The 21,194-nt window shown below is 37.0% G+C and overlaps 2 protein-coding genes across 2 annotated transcripts; both read right to left on the bottom strand.

Annotated features, from left to right (window-relative positions):
• Positions 1–84: 84 nt before the first annotated feature.
• LOC145306052 (uncharacterized) lies at positions 85–11,452 on the bottom strand. The gene is made up of 9 exons (XM_080147984.1): positions 8,752–11,452; positions 8,225–8,319; positions 7,919–7,995; positions 6,816–6,900; positions 6,284–6,398; positions 5,918–5,968; positions 5,370–5,449; positions 1,194–1,324; positions 85–374 (listed from the first exon to the last, which is right to left on the bottom strand). The coding sequence occupies exons 1-9, from the start codon at positions 8,839–8,841 to the stop codon at positions 100–102; spliced, it is 999 nt and encodes a 332-aa protein (XP_080004110.1). The 5' UTR covers positions 8,842–11,452; the 3' UTR covers positions 85–99.
• Positions 11,453–11,603: 151 nt separating this feature from the next.
• LOC145306040 (vitellogenin-like) lies at positions 11,604–19,063 on the bottom strand. The gene is made up of 5 exons (XM_080147973.1): positions 18,955–19,063; positions 18,106–18,164; positions 17,457–17,564; positions 12,478–16,928; positions 11,604–12,333 (listed from the first exon to the last, which is right to left on the bottom strand). Exons 1-5 carry the CDS (start codon positions 18,986–18,988, stop codon positions 11,688–11,690), a joined length of 5,298 nt encoding a protein of 1,765 aa, XP_080004099.1. The 5' UTR covers positions 18,989–19,063; the 3' UTR covers positions 11,604–11,687.
• Between the last annotated feature and the right edge of the window lie 2,131 nt (positions 19,064–21,194).

Below are 21,194 nucleotides of genomic sequence, written 5' to 3'. Positions count from 1 at the left end.
TTCTTCACTTTCTAAATTGTACCTACCTACTACAGGAATCATCATGCAAAGTTTGGAATCGATAGGACAATTCCAACATGTTTAAATTAACGAAAAGAGCTAACTGTCTGTGAAGTACGGACGGACGGACGGACCGACCCTAAATATAGAAAAGCTTTGCATTTTGATGACAATATCTCCATATTTACATGGATAAAAGAGTAAAGTTCCTAATAATCTGAGCATCAACTTTTCAATCTCTGTCAACTCTGGAACAACTGGTTCAGGTGTCTCCTCTATAACCGGTTCTGGTTCTGGAACTGGTGAGTCAGGAACAGGTTTGGGTTCTTCAAGTACAGGTTCTATAACTAACTCTTTGATCGTCTGCTTGGAATCTATAATAAAGTCAAAAAGTTTTTCTATTTTAAAAACAAACAAAATTTTTAGTTAAAAATAATAAAAATGACAGTTAATTTTCCATTTATCAAAATATTCAAACATTAATACTAAATTAGACCCTTTCCAGACCATTATATAAAGGGGGAATGGTAGGAAGAAATTTGTTAATAATTTTAAATGCTTTGGTAAAGTCATATGTTCTATAACTTGCTAAATAGATGACACAGTATTATGTATTGAATACTTGGTATAGTGAGAGATTCTCGCATGCACTGATAATGTTCTTCCTCCTCCAGCTGGCAAATTAAACGATAACCCCTTTCCACCTCCTTTACCCCTCCTAAACTACTCCATTCCTACTGGAGAAAACTGATCAATAGAAAAGTACCATTGCAAAAGCCTAAATTGACGACAAAATTTGCCCTGTCATAATATCCATGTATTATATGTCCATTAACCCAGTAAGGTTTGCAGACAGAAATTTAAAAATTTAAATTCACATTCGTGGAATATCAATAAATAAAATCGACAAGAAAAGGGCTTTTGCCCCCCCCACCCCACACAACATTTATGGTTTCTAATAGTAATCCGAGATCTAAAGGAATAATACATTGGCCACTAAATTGATGTACATCCCCAATGGTGATACACCAAATTACTCTTTCTGTAGATTACAATTAGTGATTGACAAGTATGGAAACTCAACTAAATTAATCAATGATTAAAATTCTCCAAAGTTATTAAGCCAACAAATTAGAAATCGTTGGGGACTAGAGTAATAAACAGCCCATCGTCCCCCCTCTCTTTAGTAATACCTTTTTCATCAATATCAATATCCTTCTTTGCTTGTTCCTTCAGCTTATCTCTAGCCTCTCTCTCTTTGTTAGCAGCTTGGTTTCTTTTAGCTGCATCTTCTCTCATCTCCCAAGCCATTTCTTCTTTTGATCTAAATAAAGCATATCTATGATACAAAGTAGAATGGTGTCTAAATGTCTGTCTGTACTTCTTTCTGTAGCTTAAGATCTCGGTAACTGCTGAACCGATTGAGTGCTACTCTTCAGGAAATATACCTTGTAATAAAGTAACAGGATCTCTTTCTGTCTGTGTGCGTGTACCGAGAGATCTCACTAACCACTGAACCAATAAGGTTCTCCTATAATTGAAAGTGAGGCTTCGACTTCCCCCCTTGCCCTCAAGAGCCCCTGAACGCCTCTAGAGGAGTAGCCGCTAGTATATATGTTTCTTTTAAATAATTCACGGAAAATAAATTGAATTAATTTTAATGAAATAAAGCATAATAACAATACAGCTAAAATTCAATAAATGTCCCCAAAGTGGGGTTGTGAACAAATAAGAAAACTTTACTATAAAATTTTGGGGACCAGTGTATTAAACAGCCCAATGTTGTTGTTGTTTGTAGCCAGGTCAGGAAGCAGATAAATTTAGTTACAATATTCCAAGAAATTCTGCGCTCTTTTTGGGCTGCGTCCAGAGGTCAGTTGGTGATAAAATAGTGGGTTTGAAAGTACAGTTAAAAAGATGCTCAGTTGTGTGGTCCGCTATGTTACAATCTGGGCATCGTATGCTCTTTGAAGTGTCGAATCTTGAAATTGTTGACTGCAGAAAAGTGCTGTATCCTGATCTTAATTGGGCTAGTGTGCTCCTCGTCTGTCTTGGAAGTGTTTTTTCTTCCTGAATATTAATTGCAGGGGGTCGTGTATTTAAAACTTTATTTACAGGATACTTATTTCTGCAGTCTCTGTGAGCATCGTCATGGATCTTCTTTAGTCTCTTCTTGTAGTTCTGTTCGACCGGTGGACCATCTCTGAGGTAGGGTTCCACATGAGGGAGGTGGTTGATGATGGTGTTCCTCATGTTCCTGGGCATGGATGGTTTATGCAGCAGGTGGTGATTGGGATGAATTGGGCGGTGCATGGAGAGTAGGTACTGGTTGGTAAGCATTTCATTGTGTTCCTTCACCGGGAGAAGGTTAGTTTCTTGGTGAAGGTGGCTGACCTGAGTCAGCTTGATGCAACCAGTTGCTACTCTCAGAGCGTTGTTTTGTGCTCTTTGCAACTCGCTCCAATTCGTTGCGCTCAGAGATGGTGTCCAAACCGGTGCCCCATAGTTTAGAACTGATCTTCCTATGGCCTTGTAAGTGTTTACAATCGTCTCCTTTGACTTTCCCCAGTCAGTCCCTGACAAGCACTTCAGCACATTGTTGCGCTGGGTCACGTTCTTCTTGGTGGCGATGGCGTGCTGCCCGAAGTTGAGCATCGGGTCGAAGGTGACTCCAAGGATCTTAGGGTGCTTGACAGTCGGCACATCTTTGCCCTTGATGATGATGGGTAGGGTCGTGCTTACTTCATTGCTGAAGGTTGTGAAGATGGTTGCCGTGGATTTCTCTGGCGAGATTTCCAGACTGCGTTCCTTGAACCAGTTGACTAGTTGGTCAAGGTAGGGGTTGATTTCATGACAAATTTTGTCAATAGTCGGCCCCGAGTTGAGTACCTGGCAGTCATCAGCATAGGATATTAGTTTGATGTTACCGGGTGGTGCTGGTAGGGTTCTCATGTAGAGGTTGAAAAGGAGTGGTGACAGTACTCCTCCCTGAGGTACTCCTTGTAGGACAACCCTGTATTTACTCTTGCAGTTGCGGAAGACAGTATATTGCTGTCTGCCTCGGAGGTAGCTGCAGAGAAACTTGATGAGGGTGTCGGACAACTCGAGGTGCAGGATATCTTTCAGAAGAAGCTCGTGATCAACAGTGTCAAAAGCTTTGGAGAGGTCAATGGCAACAAGGATGGTGCGATGACAGGGTTTCTTCCTGTTGAGGTTGCTTGCAATGTGATGGTTAACTTCCTGAAGAGCGCTCACTGTTGATCTGTGCTTTCTGAAGCCATGTTGATGATCCTGCAGGTCTACAGCTGCTGAGACTTCTGGGAGGATGAGTTTTTCCAGAATTTTAGCAGCTGGAGACAGGAGAGAGATCGGCCGATAGGATTTACCTTCATCAATCGACTTTCCCGGTTTGAGAAGCGGGATGATCTTGCCTACTTTCCAGATGGATGGAATGATGGATGTGTTGATGGCGATGTTAATGAGTGTGGCAAGATATTCTATACCCTTGTCTCCAAGGTGTTTGAGCATGATGGGAGAAATACCATCAGGTCCACTTGCCTTGGAGTTCTTAGAGGTTTTAATTGCCTCTTTGACCTGTTGGGGGGTATAGTTGTACACCTTGTCAGCCTTCTTCCGTTTTATGTGTCTGATGGTCTGACGGAATTGTTTTGATGGTCTTTTGGGGGCTGATGGTGTGTATTGTCGATTGAGAAGGTTTACAATCTTCCCATTTGCTGAGATGATCCTACCATTGAATTTGATGGCAGTATTGGTAGGCGTTTTTTGAGGTTGACAGATGCCTTTTATTGTTTTCCAGTACTTCTGAGATCCTGCTTCACATTTTTCGAGATGTTCTTGCCATTGTGATTTTCGGTGTTCGTTGATCTCATTTCTTATTTCCTTGTTGAGAAGTTGGTAACGTTCACTATCAGGTTGTTGCACCCGGAGCCTGTCTCGTTCATTGATTTTATTGACGGTGCTTGAGGGGATGTTGTGGTGAACGTTAACAATACTACCTTTTGGAATGAACTTTTTGGCCGCAGCATTCATGATTTTCCTGAATGCCTTCTCTCCCCTGATGGATGAGGTGGGGGTTGGGAGTCTGGAAAACTTTTTCTCAGCAAAAGAGGTGAAACCAGTCCAATCAGCTTTGGCAAAGTTAATGTAAACTTTGTCGGTAGACTTGGAGGTGTTTATGTCTGCCTTTAGCTTGATTATTAATGGTAGATGGTCAGAATTTAGACTGGATTTCACTGTCCAGGATGTATATGGCAGTATTGATGGTGTTGCCAATGTGATGTCAGGGGAGCTTTGATTCTGGCTGGTGACTCTCGTGTCTAGGTCTTCATTCAGAATACCTAGGTCTGAGTCAGAGATCTCGTCAGCCAGTTTTCTTCCTCTGGCATCCTCCTCTCCTTTGGAGAACCAGTTGGCATGGTGGGCGTTGAAGTCGCCGCCTGTGATGGTGTGTTTGTTGCCAGCAGTAAAGGAGAGGATATCCTGGAGTGGAAGATTGGGACCATTTTGACAGCTGGATACTGGAGGGATATAAACATTGTTCAAAGTGATGTTTTCTTTGATCCCTACTATGGATATACTCTGGAGTTCAACATCTTGATGGGTTTTGATGTTGTTGGGGATGTTGTTGGTGTGGAAGGGGATGGTGTCTTTGACAAGGAAGGCTAGGCCTCTGCCCTTGTCTCTCTTCCTATCTTCTCTTACCAGAGTGTATCCAGGTGTTGAAAAATCTTTCGATTTATCTGTCAATTTGGTCTCTTGCACCATGGCAACATGAATGTTTTCAGTTGTCATTAGGTGCATCAGTTCTGTGTTCTTGCTCTTGATGCCATTGATGTTGATTTGACATAGGTTCAGTTCAAGTTCGTTGTTGGTGTGTTGTTGCTGTTGTGTTTGAGGAGGTGGGGTAGGAGAAGGAGGGGGGGGGGTTTGGATGGGAGTGCAACAGGAGCCTTCCCATTGCTGGTGGGCCTTCCTCTCGCGTAAGGATTTGAAGGGGGAGCATTTAAGGTGAAACCAGGAGGTGCATTTGGAACATTGAACTGAGTAGTGAGCACGGGTGATGTTTTTAGAACACTTGGGGCAGATCCATGGTCCAGGGTTCTGCTCGGTTCCGGCGATGAAAAGCAATAGCAGAAGCAGCTTCCGGCTAGCATACTTCCTTGTCGAGTGTATTAAAAAGATGGCAGAACTCTGGCATTGAACTGTAATTCATCTGCTCCTTCTGGAGCTTTGGTTCGGCAGGCGCTGATCCCACGGGGGTGGGCGTAGATGTGGGGCGGACACCCCCCTGCCATGACATCAACAGCCCAATGTCTCCTCCCTCCCTGGCTAACTGTTATTAAACTTACTTGATGAGTTTTCTCTCCAGAAGTAAATCATAGGCAGAATTTTTTGTTTCTCTGGGCAACATTGCCAAAGCATAATCTAGACAAATTTTCTAAAATCTTTTACAATTTGGTGATATTTGTTGCTTTTTCCCGATTTCTCTTAGGAGAGTGTGGTTACCTCCCCCAAAATAATTATGAACTTAGAAAAGAAAAGAAAAACAAAAAAAATGAATCAGTTTGTTGGATTTTATGGATTTATGGTATTTTCTGTTTATATAAGCAATATGAATAATTATACATTCCTTAGGTATATTGAATTTCTTTGATTAATAACTAGAAGCAACGCCCCTAGCATATAAGTGCCCTGTATTCAAAGGGGCAGAACAGGGGTAGATAAATAGCTTAAAACAATCCCAAGACTTAAAACAGCAAGTATTATAGCCGAAAACCATAACCTTATCTTTGTGAAGCTTACCTAAAATAAAGAACCCAATCGGTTCAGTAGCTATAGACAACACAACCTACTACTTTGTGATATAGGATTATTTATGTAAAGAATTTTTTCCTAGTGAAAGTTCAGGGAAACATTTGGGGCAGTTGCAGAACTCATCACATTCATCCTAAAATAAAAAAAAATAATTAAATATTAATTAAATAAAATTTGCCATCATCCTATTATATAAAGTGGCAAGCTTTTTTAGTGTCTGTAGCAAAGGATCTCGCTAACCGCTGAGTCGATATGGTTCTCCTTTAGAGTAAAGCTTCTAATAGGTTTTTAACAATTTTTCGGGTAGGTATATCCCCTAAAAATATTTTTAAAACTCAAGTTTAAAATGTTGGGGGGGGGGGGTGTTGACTTTTCCCCCTACCACCTTAAGTTCCCCTTACTTTTCATAAATCAGACTGGATGTGCACTAAATGTTATTTAATCTTACCCCTTCTTTCTTTTCTTCTTTAGCTTTCTTTTTCTTTCTTCTTTTCTTCTCTTTCTTTTCTTTACTATCATCAAAATCATCTGGCAAATTTGACTCTTTTAGCTTCACCTCTTTTCTAAATTAATTAAAGATAATTATAGTAATTTATCACATCGTATTATAGATAGCTTTCCGCGGATATTAAAATACAATTAAATAAACCAGTTTTGTGGAAAATTGTCTGCAATACGATACTATATATGTTTGTTTTTTCAGAATGGCTGAGAACCTGTTCTAACCCAGTAGATATTAATTGGTTTTGAAGCCATACTGGAAAATCTTAAATAATAAACACTTGATGCTCATTGACACAGGATTCTTCACCAAACATTTCACCCGTCTATCTTCAATAGGAACCAAGAAATTCGTATTTCCCCCATAGCGTTACAGACGGACTGACAAAGTGAAATCTAGAGTAGCTTCGCTACTAAAAATGTATGAAAATTCAAATAAAAGATAAAATTGTACTATGAACTCAGTTTATAAAAATTACTTTGGTATTTTTTCCAATAGAAACATGAGTAGACTTCTAACAGTTTGAGTAGACGGGTACAGAAAAGCATCATATCCAAGTTCACCTAAACAAAACAAGTAGAAACATAAGTAGACTTCTAACAGTTTGAGTAGACGGGTACAGAAAAGCGTCATATCCAAGTTCACCTTAACAAAACAAGTAGAAAAACAAGTAGAAACAAGAGTAGACTTCTAACAGTTTAAGTAGACGGGTACAGAAAAGCGTCATATCCAAGTTCACCTTAACAAAACAAGGAGGATGACAACATCCATAAAAGCAAAATGTAGAGTGCCAGAACTGAATAAGGAAAATGAAAATAAATAAGTTTAACCTCATTTTGTTTAAATACAGAATATTGTTTAAGGACATACTTACATTTTTGAGACTTGATTATGGATGCTTCGCTCATAAAAGCAAAAATAAAAATGATTTAAAAAAATTGTTTTATAAATTGTTTTAGTTATAAAAAATAAAAAGACATCTATAGATGTCAAATAACTTAAGTTCCACGTACTGTGAATACTTTTTAACCTCATTTTGGCCTGAGTATGGCAGATGTACTACTTTAAGTATAAGAATAAGAATACTATATTTCGCTAACGTTTTCAGGGTTTTCAGGGCTCTGCTGCTGCGTGTAAGCCCTAGTGACATTGTCATATATTAACTTTCAAATTAAGTTGGATGTCAAACCTGTTCCTAAGCAGACAATTCATCTTTTTATATTTTTTTTTTAATTTTGCATATAAGCGGATTTAAATTTAAGCTTATGTGCGGCTGAGAGCAGCTGCCGAGCCCTGCAAGTTTTACTTAAACTTGGTACTGACAGTTGGGTGTGCGTGTAGTTATAAACAAGGATGACAACATCCATAAGTACCGGAGCTAAAAATGATGTATGGTCATCCGGAAACAATTCAAATTTCATAATGGCCCATTAAAGCATATTTAATCCCTAAAAATTCAACTTTCTTGAATAGTAGCCGAGAAAACACATTTCTCCCAATACGTTACAGACGGACGGACTGACGAACGGACGGACAGACAAAGTGAATAATAGAGTAGCTTCGCTATTAAAAAAAATCTACCTGAAAATCCTAGGTCAGTACAGTGTTGGGCCAGCTTGGATCCCATACTAAATCTTTCACTAACTCCATTTGGAGCACTAAAATATACATAGAGAGGCTGTTTATTACAATAGTCTCCAAAGTTTTATGATAACATTTTCTTATTTATTGGTCTAACAACTCTGGGGTTTAATATTAAGTTGAGTGTTCTAACGTTTCGACCAATAGTTTTAATCTACAGAAGGGGTTATTTTGTGTGTTATCATTGGGGATGAACATCAATCTATCGGCCATTGTCTTATCCCTTTAGATCCCTGAATATCATACCTGGTAGGAAGATTAGCTAGCAGATCAATTTGATTTACTAATTTTCCAACTGTGATGAACAGGGTGTCGGAATCAATTCTTTCCACATTGTTTTCCTAAATTAAATATTTTTGAAGAAAAAAACTGTACTCCGTATGTAAAAGAAAGAGGATGTTTCTGTAGCGAATGATTTTTATAACTGCTATATGATATCATTCTTCCTTACAGTGTAACTTCTCATAGGTCTTGGAGGACGATACCACCACACCCTCCAAAGAGAAATCACCTCTAGAAAAAATGGACCAAACAAAAATTTTTAAAAACCTTTTGAAAGGGGGCGGGGGTAATTTTTATACATAGACCTAACCCTGACTCACTTTACCCGGGACCGGGCTCAACACGTATCCGCTCATTGCCGTGGAGGTCATGGGTTCGAATCTCGGCCAGACACCGAGTCATAACTAAAGACAGGTTTTCTAGATGATCACTTGAAATCGAAGGAGATTCCCAATCTAATTAGGTAATGTGTAATAAAAACCCTGGCTTACCTTGATAATAATGCCAGCATCTTGCAACTCTTTGAATAAAATGGCATCAGCATTATCCATTTTTGCAAACTTTATCAAATCTAAAAGCATTTTACTGACAAACAATTTAAATGGTTTGAGTTAACTATCAAGTCAGGGAGGGAGGGGACAATGGGCTATTTATTACACTAGACCCTTAAGTTTTCAATAACGTTTTCGTTTGGTAACAACTTTTGGAACTTTCATGAATTTTGATATGTTTGTTCATTAAGTGTCATAACGTTTCAGCCACTAATTCGTTGGGGGGGGGCAGCACATTGACGACCGTTTTATTTACCCCAAAAGTATTATTTCAGCTTGTTGGCTATACTTTATTCCTGCAAGCAATTATTTGAACTTTAATTGGAAACTTCCCAAGACTAGGGGCGAAGCAACTTGTTGAATTTAACTATTGAAAAGTTAAACTTAAGCATTAAATCTATTTCACATATAAGTCATAACTAAATATGTATGTTGATTTTATTTTTTTTTATCAGTATTTATTGTTAAGGGGAGTTTTTCTCTAGTAGATTGTATGTCGTCTTAAAAAGAGTTTGGTTAGAATTTAATTTATTTGCTTGGTTTTTCTACTAGAAAGATAGGGGACAATGGGCTATTCATTACACTAGTCCCCAAAGTTTTATAATTACGTTTTCATATTCGTTGGCTTAACAACTAATAAAAATAATTTAATAATTTTTTTCAATATCAAAAGCCATATAACATTTAACATTTTGTCTGATTAGTTTAGCTTCGTTTTAATATATATGTAGTCATCCTTGTTCTTCACGCTTATTGGTAGGAAACAAAGAATTGAGAAACAACATTCAAAACCCTAACCAATCAAAACACTAGCCTTGCGGAACTCTCGTAAAATTTACTTTTTCCACTCTTTTCCTGCATTACTAAACATCTAGGGACTCGAAAAGTTCGAAAAGTAAAATTTAAAAGTATTAAATGAAAAACTAAATGGCCTAAAACACTTCTAGGATATATGTGAAGCTTCCTTTAAGGGAAAAATCTATCTGTTCTAAAATCATCTAAATCTAAAGCTTCAGAAAATTACCTTATTACTTATATTATAAAATGAATCAAATACAAATTCTTGTTTTTAATATTTGATAAACAAAGTCTGTGGTATGTGGGATTCAGCAGCCGCGTGGATGCAGATTATTTAGAATTATGCGGCTGCGGGTGACTTGCAGTGAACCCCTACAAATTATCCATCCTGTAGATTACAATTAGTGGTGGAAACGTTTGTGTTTTGAAAATTATCATTCCATCAATTAAATCATGTATATTGCAAACATAGAAAAAGTTTTCATGGATCTAAAGGGATAAGGCAATGGCAATTAAAAATATGTACATCCCCAATGATGATAAACAAAATTACCAATTCTGTAGATTACAACTAGTGGTTGAATCGTTTCAACACTCAACTTAATGGACACACGAATCAAAATTCAATTAAGTTGCCCAAAGTTGGCAAGCCAACGAATTATAAAACGTGTAGTGTATTAAATAAGACAATTTCGCCTCCCTCCCAGGAAAGTCTCACAATTCTATTACATATTTCTCTCTGTATTATTAAAAAAACAATTATTAAAAGCGAAGCCTTTCTATAATTAGGGTCGGTCCGTCCGTCCAGATCGAATAGCTTTTTTCGATAACTTAGGCATGTTAGAATTATCCTACCGATTTCAAACTTTGCATGATGATTCCTGTAGTAAATAGGTACGATTTAGAAAGCGTAGCAACTCTATAATCGTTACCAGAAAGTCCGTACGTCCATTTTAAACACAATGATTTTTAACTTTTTTAACAATTTTTTATATGATAAAATTATCCGATTAATCTAATTTTTGGAATATTGATTCCTAAGACAACAAAGTACAATGTTATAAGCGAAGCATCTTTATAATTAGTTCTGACACTCTACACGTGTTAATGTTCTATTGTCTTAGCGTTTCAGAGTATCGCTTTTATGGATGTTGTCATCCTTGTTGTATTATTTTTAATACCTACATTTTTTAAATAAAACCATGAAATTAACTTATTATGGTTAATGATATTTTTTGACATTTTATATTAAGCCAATAATATTAATTGTTATAATAAAGGTATAAGGGTATAATAAGGGTATAAAGTACAATTATTAAAAATAACACTTTTCGTAGCCACGCTGTTCTATAATAAGGGTCTGTACATCTGCCCGAAGTCACGGTTAGCTCTTTTTGTCAATTTATGCATGTTAGAATTGTCCTGTATCTTTGATTGATGATTCCTGTAAAAGCTAGGTATGATCTAGAAAGCTAAGCAACTCTATAATAGTTACAATAAAGTCCGTATGTCTAATTAAAAGTTGAAACATGCTGATTAAAGCTTTTTTGACATCATCTTTTTAAATATGATATAACTTTCATATTCATCTAATTTATGTAACAATGATTCCTAGGACAGCAAGGCACAATAGTTTAGGCAAAGCATCTCTATAATAAAATTATCAAATTGTAAGTATGTCAACAGAAGCCTGTAATTACGCAATTTTGCAACAAATTTATACAATTATCTAAAATTATTATATTTTGACACTCGTATACAAGTGTTCATGTTCGTTTGTTCTATCGCTTGATTTTAGAGCCTTGCTTTTATGTAAGTTACAAGAACCCACAAAATCTGTTTAACTACTGGAAGAAATACATTTTGTCATTGTAATTGTTGAAAGTTTTGTAGGTATGTTATTACCATTTTTATTGTTGTTGTGCTAGGTTACATAATGAATATTTTCAGTCTTGTTGAAAATAAACATAATATTCTTAATTCATAATACTTAATTTAACCTAAAAACTTTTATTTGATAAAATTTGTAGCATAAATTTTGATAAAAATTAAACAATATTTAAGATTGAACTATAAAACTAGTTACTAAACTTTAAAATTCCGGGTAGGGCACAGGAAGTAGGAATATCCATTTCAGATTTAAAGGTGTTCTCCATATTTCTAAGCTCAGGAAGAAGTTCTCCGCGTCTGACCTTCTCTTCATAAAGTCGAATAACTCTAGGTCTGTTGGTGGGCAGACAGGTGAAGGGAACAACCTTTTCAAGGCTGGTTCTAGCATCACATCCATTACCACATTGGACAACAGGGACCTGGGAGATGCAGATGGTGTTGCCTTGCTGGATAAGAGCGTGTCTCATCTGGCTACATTCTTCAGTTTCCTTCAGAGCAAGCTGGGTCAAATGAACAGTCTTCTTTTGTTGTTGCTGTTGGGACTTGATGGTCTTGCATTGCTGTTGTTGTTGTTGCTGATAAATATGTTGCTTGTACTGAGACAAAGTAGAACAAGTTCTGTCTTGAACTCTGTAAGAGATAGCAGCAGTGTAGATAGACTTGGCAACACATCCTTGGGCAGTAACAGTTTCATCACGCTTATCCATGTTGGGGTTTCCACAAAGACCTCTCAGTTCAGAGTGGGTCATTCTGGTGTTTTCAAGCTCAATAGTCTCTCCATCGTAAACAACTCTGCTGAAGGGAGTCTCAACAACAATGACATCATCAACAGATCTTAAAAGGTTAATATTATACACTTTTCATTTTTATCTAAGATTTACATAATTTGATATAAGATTTTTTTTTATAAAATGAATTATTATGATAAATTATTATCTAATATTTGCAAAATTTGAATAATATTGTAAGTTCTTTTACCTCCACAGCTTATAGTAGTGTCCTTGACCTCTAGTTCTGAGCACCTTCATGCCACTTCTCTCCAGATCAATCTTTTCTCCATCAAACTCAATTTCATACTCCTTTCTAGATTCAGTGTATTGCTCACTGGGCTCAATAGTAAGCTTAGATCCAGAAATGAAGAACTTAAGTTCCTTTCTTCCATTTTGTTCCTTAGCAAGGACAGCATACTCAGATCCTTGCTCAGTCTCAGCAGACAGGACATGATAGCAGTCATCAAGTTCATAGTGATAGGACTTCTTGTCAAAGGAATGGACAATGCCAGCTCCAACTCTGCACTTGGGATATAGTTCAGATCCCATAACATAGGACATAAATTGCTCAGAAGGAGTGTAGGAAGCAAACATTGGGACCAGACTTCTGATCTGTTCAGGAACACGGATACCCTTGTACTTGATTTCTTCTTCTTCAGTAGTAAGAGTCATGTCAAAGGCATTATTTTCCTTCTCAAAGTTAAGTTCAACCTCAACTCTTCTCTGGGTTTGGCTTGATTTGTAGTTAGTCATATAGGGAGCAAAGGCACCCTTAACAATAAGGTCAGCATACCTAACATACTGTCTGACATACTCAGGCATGGGAGTGTAGGTAATTTCAAACTTGACTTCATCTAGAGTTCTTTCTTGTTCAGACTTCTCCTCACAATATCTCTCCTTCTTGTCATGTACCTTCAAAAGCTGTTCCTTGACCTTCTTATATTCAGCAGATCCTTCAGACAGAGATTTCAGCTCATCTCTGAGCTTGTTAAACTTCTTGGTATACTTTTCACACTTTATAGATTCCTCAGAAGTTCTGCTCTTCTTAGACTGATCTCTGGAGACACCAGTGGTTCCAGTAACTTCCATCTTATGCTCTTCACAGCTCTTGCCAAATTCAATAGTGTTCTTGTAAAAGACCTCAACCTTGGAGGATTGTTCTTCTCTAAGGGAGATTTCAGGCATAGTGAATTCACCATCAACACAGATATCCATAGAGTGGGGAGACTCAAGGTGAAGGTTCCACTTTTGACTCAGTTGTCTAATACCATGAGTAGCACTCAGGGAATAAGTATAACTCTTAGACCTACCTCCTCTAAAAGCAAGGTCAACATCAATGTTGAAACCAAATCCTTCTTCTACGATAAGCTTCTGGAAAGCTTGCTGGATCTTTTGATGCTCAGGCTTGGAGTGTTGAAGTTGAACAGTTTCAATTTGCAGTTGTTGTTGATTGGTGATCTGAACAATCTTGGGTTCTTCAGTCTTGGACTTCAGGGCAAGAGCAAAAGTAAGATCAAACTCAACTTCAGTGGTTTGAGATCTACTAGGGTTGTATACAAACTGCATCTCATGATGCCTGCAAGAGGCTCTTCCACTCTGAGTCATAGCACTGCTGGTCCAGCTGAACATTAAAGCATTGATGGGGTTGTAGTTATACAGGGAGGCATAATCAAAGAGGCCTTGGAGACCAAAAGCATTTGTTTCAGTTTCCATCTTCAGCTTAAGATCAAGACCAAGGGATTCAGCATAAGGAATAGGCAGAGTAAGAGTCTTGCGCTTATCCTCAGATTCAATGGTCTTAGTGTACTTGTTGCCAGTCAATGGGAGACCATCAACATAAACAATGGGCTTGATAGTGGAGAAGGGTTTGACACTGTATGTCATCATGTCAATTTCCTGGGTGGATGAGTTTGTGTTGCTGTTATGGGCAAAGACCATGTTCAACTTACCATTGTTATAATGGGTAGTCATCTTGACAGGGTAGTTAAAGTTAAATTGTTCTTCAACTCCAGTAGCAATCATGTCCATGGTGAAGGGACAAATTGTTCCAACATAGCCAGTTAAAGCAGAGGATCCCTTGGTTGTGACCTCCAGGGAAACAGAGGGGACAACTCCAGAGCACTCAACATTGAGTTCACCTTGAACAGACAGAACTCCAGGCATGTGCAGTTCAATAATGATGGGGAAGCCCATATCAGAGGGAATGACAACCTCAGTAGGAGCCCAGTTGTTGACCTTGACAAAGTTGAGAGGAGTCTTTCCACACATTTGCTTCTTCAGTTCTATGGGGCTCTCAATAACCTTCTTAACCCTTTCAACTATGGGTCTGAAATTATCAGTGTTAACAAAATGCATAATTTGAACATCATCAAAGAGTCTGGCCCAGATTCCAGATTGGAAATGTGTTTCATCCTTAGTTTGATCCTTCAGAGAAAGCATGGAAATAATTTCTTCCCATTCAGAGCTAAACTTCTTCTCAACAGAGTTGAAAACTTCACTGACTTCCTTGGCAAAGTTATTTCCAGTCCAGAAGGTACAGAATTCAAGAGGAGTAAATTTCAGTTGTTGCAAGAAGTATTCAACTTTGCTATAGACTTGTTGGATTCTTTCAGAAGAAGTGTGAGCATAGTGAACTTGGTAGCCAACTTCCAGAGACTTCAGCCATTCAGATCCAAAGTAGTTAAAATTGTAAGAGAATCCAGTAGGAATAGCCTTAGCCATGTGGATAACTTGTCTTGCCATGTGGGAGTTTTTGTAAAGAGGTGTATGAGTATTAGACTGTTCAGTCTCTTCAATCTCACTCAGGCTCTTAAGAGTAGCATAAACAAACTTGTGGAATTCAGTATCTTTTTCGAACCAGGTAGAGGTAGCTAACTTCTGGAAGACAACAGCAGAGGGTTCAAGGGTGAGCATTTGGTTGAAGGCAGCAATTCTAGTGTCTCTGTCTTCAGTGGGGTTGAATACCAGAGAAGAATAGATGTTCAGAACCTCAGATCTACGCTCTTCACCAAGATGATGGAGAGAATAAATTGCCAGTCTTTGTTCCATGGGAGTAGTATTGTCTCTTCCTTCAACGTAAGGAATCAGAATTTGAATAGCAGACTCATGACCTAGAGATCCCAGAGACAAGATAGCAGCAGCTCTCTCATTTGTAGATCTAGCAGACTTCAGTTGTTCAACTAGATAAGGAATGTATTTAGTAGTTATTTCAGTATTCTTGGAGGTGCAGAATTCACCATAGACAAAGACAGGGAATCTCTCAAACCTACTGCGGTCAATGCAAGCTCTGTTGACAATGGTACTGAAAGCAAGCATAGCATTCATCTTGCTGGATTCATGTTGGTGAACAACAGGGGACTTAATTAGCTCAAAGATTTGGTTAATGAGTTCAATGGTCGGGGTTCTGACATAGTGAGGCAGCATAGAAATAGTCATTACAATTCTGTAAAGATTCAGCTCTCCAGATTCAATAAGGTGTCTGGTGAAAACAATGGCAGGACTGGTTCCAGTAATGACAGCAATCTCTTGAACAAGGTGAGTCATGACTTCTCTTTGTTGTTCATTGGCAGAGTGTTGCTTAACCTGTTCATACAAGGACTTCATGTCTTCAGTTCCAAGGAGAGAGAAGATTTTAGAGACAGCCAAAACATTGACAGAAACTTGCTTCTTTCCAAAATGTTCAACCTCTTCCAGATCTTGGGACAGCTTTTCCAGATGTTCAACAATTCTTTGCTTCAGAGTAGATGGAGACAGCTTGGCAAGAATGGAATGTTCTTCCCTGTTGCTCAATGCAGAAAGAAAGTCAGAGGTAACAGGCATTTCTCTCAGCTTTTTTTGCTGATCTCTGTAGCTCTTAGAGGTCTTGCCATTAGCAAGGGGATACTCATAAAACAAACCTTCAATAGTTCTGGGAGAGGGAATCTGGGGAAGAGAAGAGAGCTCACTTCTGACCTCTTCAACCTTAAGAACTTGCTTAACACCAGAAACCAGAGATTCTGTGTTGAAAGCTCTCAGGTTTTGGTGAAGTTCAGCCTCATTGACAATAACCTCAAGCTCCATATCTTGTTCAGAAGATCCACAAGCAATATATCTGGTCATGGAGGTTCTCTGCCACATGTTATCACAGTTACCAGTAGGACAAAGAGTCTGGCCAGGTTGGTTGACTTGGTAGGCAGTTCTCTCAGAGCACTTGTTGACATTTCTGGTCTTCATAACCTGGAAGATCTTTCTGTTTTGGCATCTTTCTCTGTCAATGTACTTAGCCTCAACAAGTTCAGGAAGCTCAGACTCGGGAATTTCAACAGTTTGGTAAGTGTTCTCACACTTGCCATCAAGTCCAGACTCCATAACCTCCCAAACTCTGGGGAAAGAGGTGGGTCCTCTGACAATGTTGCTTTTGATGTCAAAATTGGAAGGAAGTTGAACTTTGATCAAGGAGATCAAAGACTTTTTCAGGTTGACAGACCAAACAGGTTCCCTTTCGGAGACCTTGATACCTCTAATTTCTCCATCTTGCATCGAGAACTCAATAGGGTACTCAAGGTATGTCTGGTGCTCATCAGGAACTTGAGCAGGTTCAGGAGTTTGCAGTTGTCTCCAGTTTTCAGATTTGTCTTCAGAAAGTCTTTCATTAAATTTGTTGTACTTAATGTTCTCCATCTAAGAAAGAAAATAAAGTTTATCAAGCATGTATAAAAGAGGTATTTAGCAGGGTTTCGGATCCGCATTGATTTTTTGCGGATCCGGATCCTCAAAATTTGGTCAGTAAGGATCCGGATCCCGATCCAGATCCGGATCCGGATCCTACCGGATCCGGTTCCGGATCCTTGACAATAAAAATAAAATCACCAAACTTTTCAAAAATATTTATTCTTTAATTTGAAGTCAAAAATACTTTTAATTTTCAAGTCTGACCCTAAACCTTAAAGATTGGCTCTCATCAAGAGAATGTCTGACATTTTATATAAATTTAGGTAGATTTTTCCATTTTTTCCGCATTTTTTTGAGTTCAAGGATCCGGATCCGCATTTTTTTGCGGATCCGGATCTGGATCCTTGGACTCGAAAATATGCAGATCCTTGCGGATCCGGATCCGGATCCAGATCCGAATCCGAAACCCTGGTATTTAGAAAGATATTATAACATAAACATGTAAGGTAATCTACAATATGCAAAATAAATACTTACAGCAAGTCTATATTGCTGGGATCCAAGGGATTGGAAGTACAGCTTGGCCTCCATGGTGAGGCCAGAGTAATGGGCATCCAGTTCAGGAATACCAGTCATCATCTTACCCTAAACAGAAAAACCTTATCATGATTAAGTTTATTAAAATGTCTGTTTAGTTTCAAACATGATATTGAAGAAAAAATACTGTCAATTTGTGCACAGACAATCAAACTCAAGAAATTGTAAAAAGAAACAGTCAAGATGCGCAATATTTTATACAGACACACATACATCTTACCCCTTTCCCAGATTGAAATCCTATATCATAGAACTATTCGAAATTATATCTAATGTATTTAGCAAAGAAACATTTAAAATCCAATAAATATGGCTAAGTTACACAAATTTTCATTTAGATAGAGAAACAAACACCCTACTACTATTTCAATTATGTATATAACTACTACTTAGAGAATGACTGTATTTGTAATAGTTATTTATCACATTGTATTATAGACTGCATTCCATGGAAATAAAAAAAAACAGTTTTGTTAGACCTGCGGGGCCAAGGGCCCTGGCTAACAAAACTGGTATTAATCTTATGTTATTCATTAATTATTTGTGAAAATTGTCTGTAGTTTGATGCTGTACTAAATTAAAATTTTACCTTATAGTAGAATACATGTTCTCTTCCGCTATGGAAGAAAGGCTCACAGGCCACAGCTCCTGAAAAAGTAATTAGCAATATTAATTATCAAACATATGAAAATTGTGAATGTATCTACTAAATACTTGATTTAGAACTAATGGTTTTGCACATAGCCTCTAGAGAAAAGTTCTATTTGTGTTATTTTATACTTTACTTTTTGAAGAATATACTAAAATTTACTTTAATTAAAGTTTAAACTTGAAAAATATGAAGTTTAAGTAATTAAAAATTTATATGTAACAAGATTGACAAAGAAATAGGTAAAAAAATAATAAAATAATATATTAGTGGCTAGTGCTACTTAGTTATATCTTTTTATTACACATCCCAATATCCTTGATAAAAATCGATTTATAATCACTTGGATGTTGCACCAGATTTTCATGTGCTCTATTAAAGTGATACTCTCAGCTGGCTAAAATAACAAAACATTCCAATCACCTTTTCTAGCCCATCCCCTCTCCCTACTACGTGATGAACAAACTGGCCAATAAATGAGGTTCATTTTGGGAGCCTGAATTTTCCCTTGTCAATGAATTCTATATCCACGTTTTTTGTATCCATTTTGAAAATAATATGATAATAGTTGTTTATCATAGACAGCTTTCTGCGGATATTAAAAGTAAAAATTGTAAAATTAAAACAAGATTTGTTAGCCCCAAGAGGCTGAATGCTCGGGCTAATAAAACTGGTATTAATATTGTAATTTTTTAATTAAATAATTATTACGATGTATACATGATTTTTCCATAAAGCTTTTAACCGGTTCCAATCCAGCGGATATTAATCGGTTTCGAAAATAATTACCAATAAGGAGGATGAGAATATTTAAAGTTCTCATGATGAGCCGAACTGAGTTTAACAACTGGCTGACGATTCTATCACCCAATCACTTTTTATACCCAGAACAAACAAAGCCTTTTAAAATTTGCTGAATTTACAAAATAAAAATAAATGTGCACTCGATTTTTAATATTTTCTCTAAAAATGAAGTAACAAGAATTAGTTGTTTATGAATAGCGAAACTTAAATGTAATATAAATAAATTAGCAGTTGCATCCCTAGCTTCTATGGTCCCTGTTTTTAAAGAGGCTAGAAAAATAGCTTAAAACTATCCCAAAACTTCTAAATGTCTAAAATTAAATTGCCTAAAAACATCACAAGACCTATATGAAGCTTATCTAATATTGAGAACCCAATCAGTTCAGTAGTTATTGAGATCTTAAGATTCAGACAAAAAAACCTAACTACATTATATAATAGGATAAATATTATATTTATATTTTATAATTCTTCCTAATTTTAATCAGTTGAATGTGTGATAGTTTCATATATAAAATTGTCTAAGATATTTAACTTCAACTCCCCTGCCAAAAGACGTCAAAGCTTTTATTTCTTTTGTTTAGTAGGGGGGGGGGGGTTAGGCTGCAAAAAATATCCAGGTTGGCGGAGTTAATTCAAGTTTGGGGAATAAAATGGCGCGCAAAGCACCCAATTTATTTTTTCCTAAAAGCAAAAGAGAAACGACCATGCCTCAAACATCTTATATTATCCTCATCTCTAAAGTTTAAAAAAGGTAAAAATCAGTTACTTTGAAATGAGCTTTCTTTTAACTATTAGAGTTGCTACGCCTTCTAAATCGTCCCTAACTGTAAAGTTTGAAAAGTTCTACCATGACTAAATTCATGTAAAGAGCTAACCGTTACACACTTACGGACGGATGCACAGACCGATCCTAATCATAGAAAAGCTACGCTCAAATTTTTTTAAAAATTGAAAAGTAAACTGTACAAAATTACACATTGTTTCCATGCAAAGATGAATGATGCTTTAAGGATTCCTAGATGAAATTCGTTTATTAGGATAAGTTAAGAAAGCCCAGCTAGATTAAAGTATTAAATCAGTGTCCTATATAACGTTTATGTCTGTAGAAAAGGATCTCGCTAACCGCTGAACAGATATGGTTTTCCTTTGCAGTGAAGTTTCTTATAGGTCCTGAGATGGTTTTTAGGCTTCTATATTTTTATTTAAAAAAAGCCTTGTTATGGTTTTAGGCTATTTTCTGCCTTCCTTATCCCTTGAAATATAGATCCCCTAAATGCTAGGGGCGCATCAGACGCTAGTTTTTAATAAAGATAATTTGACTTTTTACATAATATTCTATTTTGCCACAAGCTTCTTCAATTTTAGCTGAAACTTAAACACTTTTACAGGCAAAGCACGTTCAAAGCTTAGGATCCCTCACTTTGTCTGTCTGTATGTACTGTCTTTTTCTGCTTATTTCAGATAACTATAGATTTCCTGTATATAAAATAGATAGTTTTAAAAAAAAAAACAATTGATACATTATCATACCAAACCGATAAAGTAACAAAAGCAGCTTGGCATGTCTTTTTTTCAACAAACAGTTGCCTATTAATAAAGCTAGTTTTTACTACTATCTTCTAGACTGCATAGCACTAGTTCTTTTTGCCCTTATAAATGCAGGATAGACTATTTTATGGAAATTTTTCATGGACACGGGAATATATACATTGTATTGGAAATTGATCTCAATTAGTAGATATGACGCTTTTCACAGTAGCTTTTGATAGGTTAGGTGATTGCCCCGCAGGGTTTAGAGACACGAGAAAAGCTCATGTGAAAATACTACGAAAAATCAATTAAGAGGCGTTGTCACGAAAGGGACTATAACCCAATCTTTTTATACATTTCTAAAGGGGTAAGCGGTCAACATTTCCACCCTATCTTCAAAGGGCCTAGAGGTTCCTTTTTAATTTTATATGGGTGATTTCTCTTGGGAGGATGTTGGTACCCAAAAATAGTGATAAACCCAGGTTATGAAAGTACCAAACCATGCATAAAATTATGTAAATATGTATATTGATATTATTATTTTGTATGCTTATGTTAATACATATCTATTTAAATGTTTCCTGGACATATAAGAAGCTTCACTGTAAAGCTTTACCATTTCGGTTCAATGGTTACCTTATCCTTTGCTACACAATAGAATATATGTATATACAGACAACTACCTCCATTTC

This window comes from Acartia tonsa, chromosome 2 (assembly GCF_053477335.1).
Source record: "Acartia tonsa isolate MP-2025a chromosome 2, ASM5347733v1, whole genome shotgun sequence".
Lineage (NCBI taxonomy): Eukaryota > Metazoa > Arthropoda > Copepoda > Calanoida > Acartiidae > Acartia > Acartia tonsa.
The sequence above is the reverse complement of the archived record's forward strand: the minus strand, read 5'-3'. Positions and strand labels throughout refer to the sequence as shown.

What these genes read in the sequence shown, in the direction of transcription:
- LOC145306052 (XM_080147984.1), bottom strand. Translation starts at nt 8,841, where the DNA reads ATGCTTTTAGATTTGATAAAGTTTGCAAAAATGGATAATGCTGATGCC. An exon ending in ATGCTGGCATTATTATCAAG is followed by an intron (nt 8,320 to 8,751) that starts GTAAGCCAGGGT and finishes TATTTAATTTAG; the next exon opens with GAAAACAATGTGGAAAGAAT. An exon ending in AAGAAGAAAAGAAAGAAGGG is followed by an intron (nt 5,969 to 6,283) that starts GTAAGATTAAAT and finishes TTTTTATTTTAG; the next exon opens with GATGAATGTGATGAGTTCTG.
- LOC145306040 (XM_080147973.1), bottom strand. Translation starts at nt 18,988, where the DNA reads ATGAGAACTTTAAATATTCTCATCCTCCTTATTG. An exon ending in TATTCTCATCCTCCTTATTG is followed by an intron (nt 18,165 to 18,954) that starts GTAATTATTTTC and finishes TTACTTTTTCAG; the next exon opens with GAGCTGTGGCCTGTGAGCCT. An exon ending in CCCAGCAATATAGACTTGCT is followed by an intron (nt 16,929 to 17,456) that starts GTAAGTATTTAT and finishes TTTCTTTCTTAG; the next exon opens with ATGGAGAACATTAAGTACAA.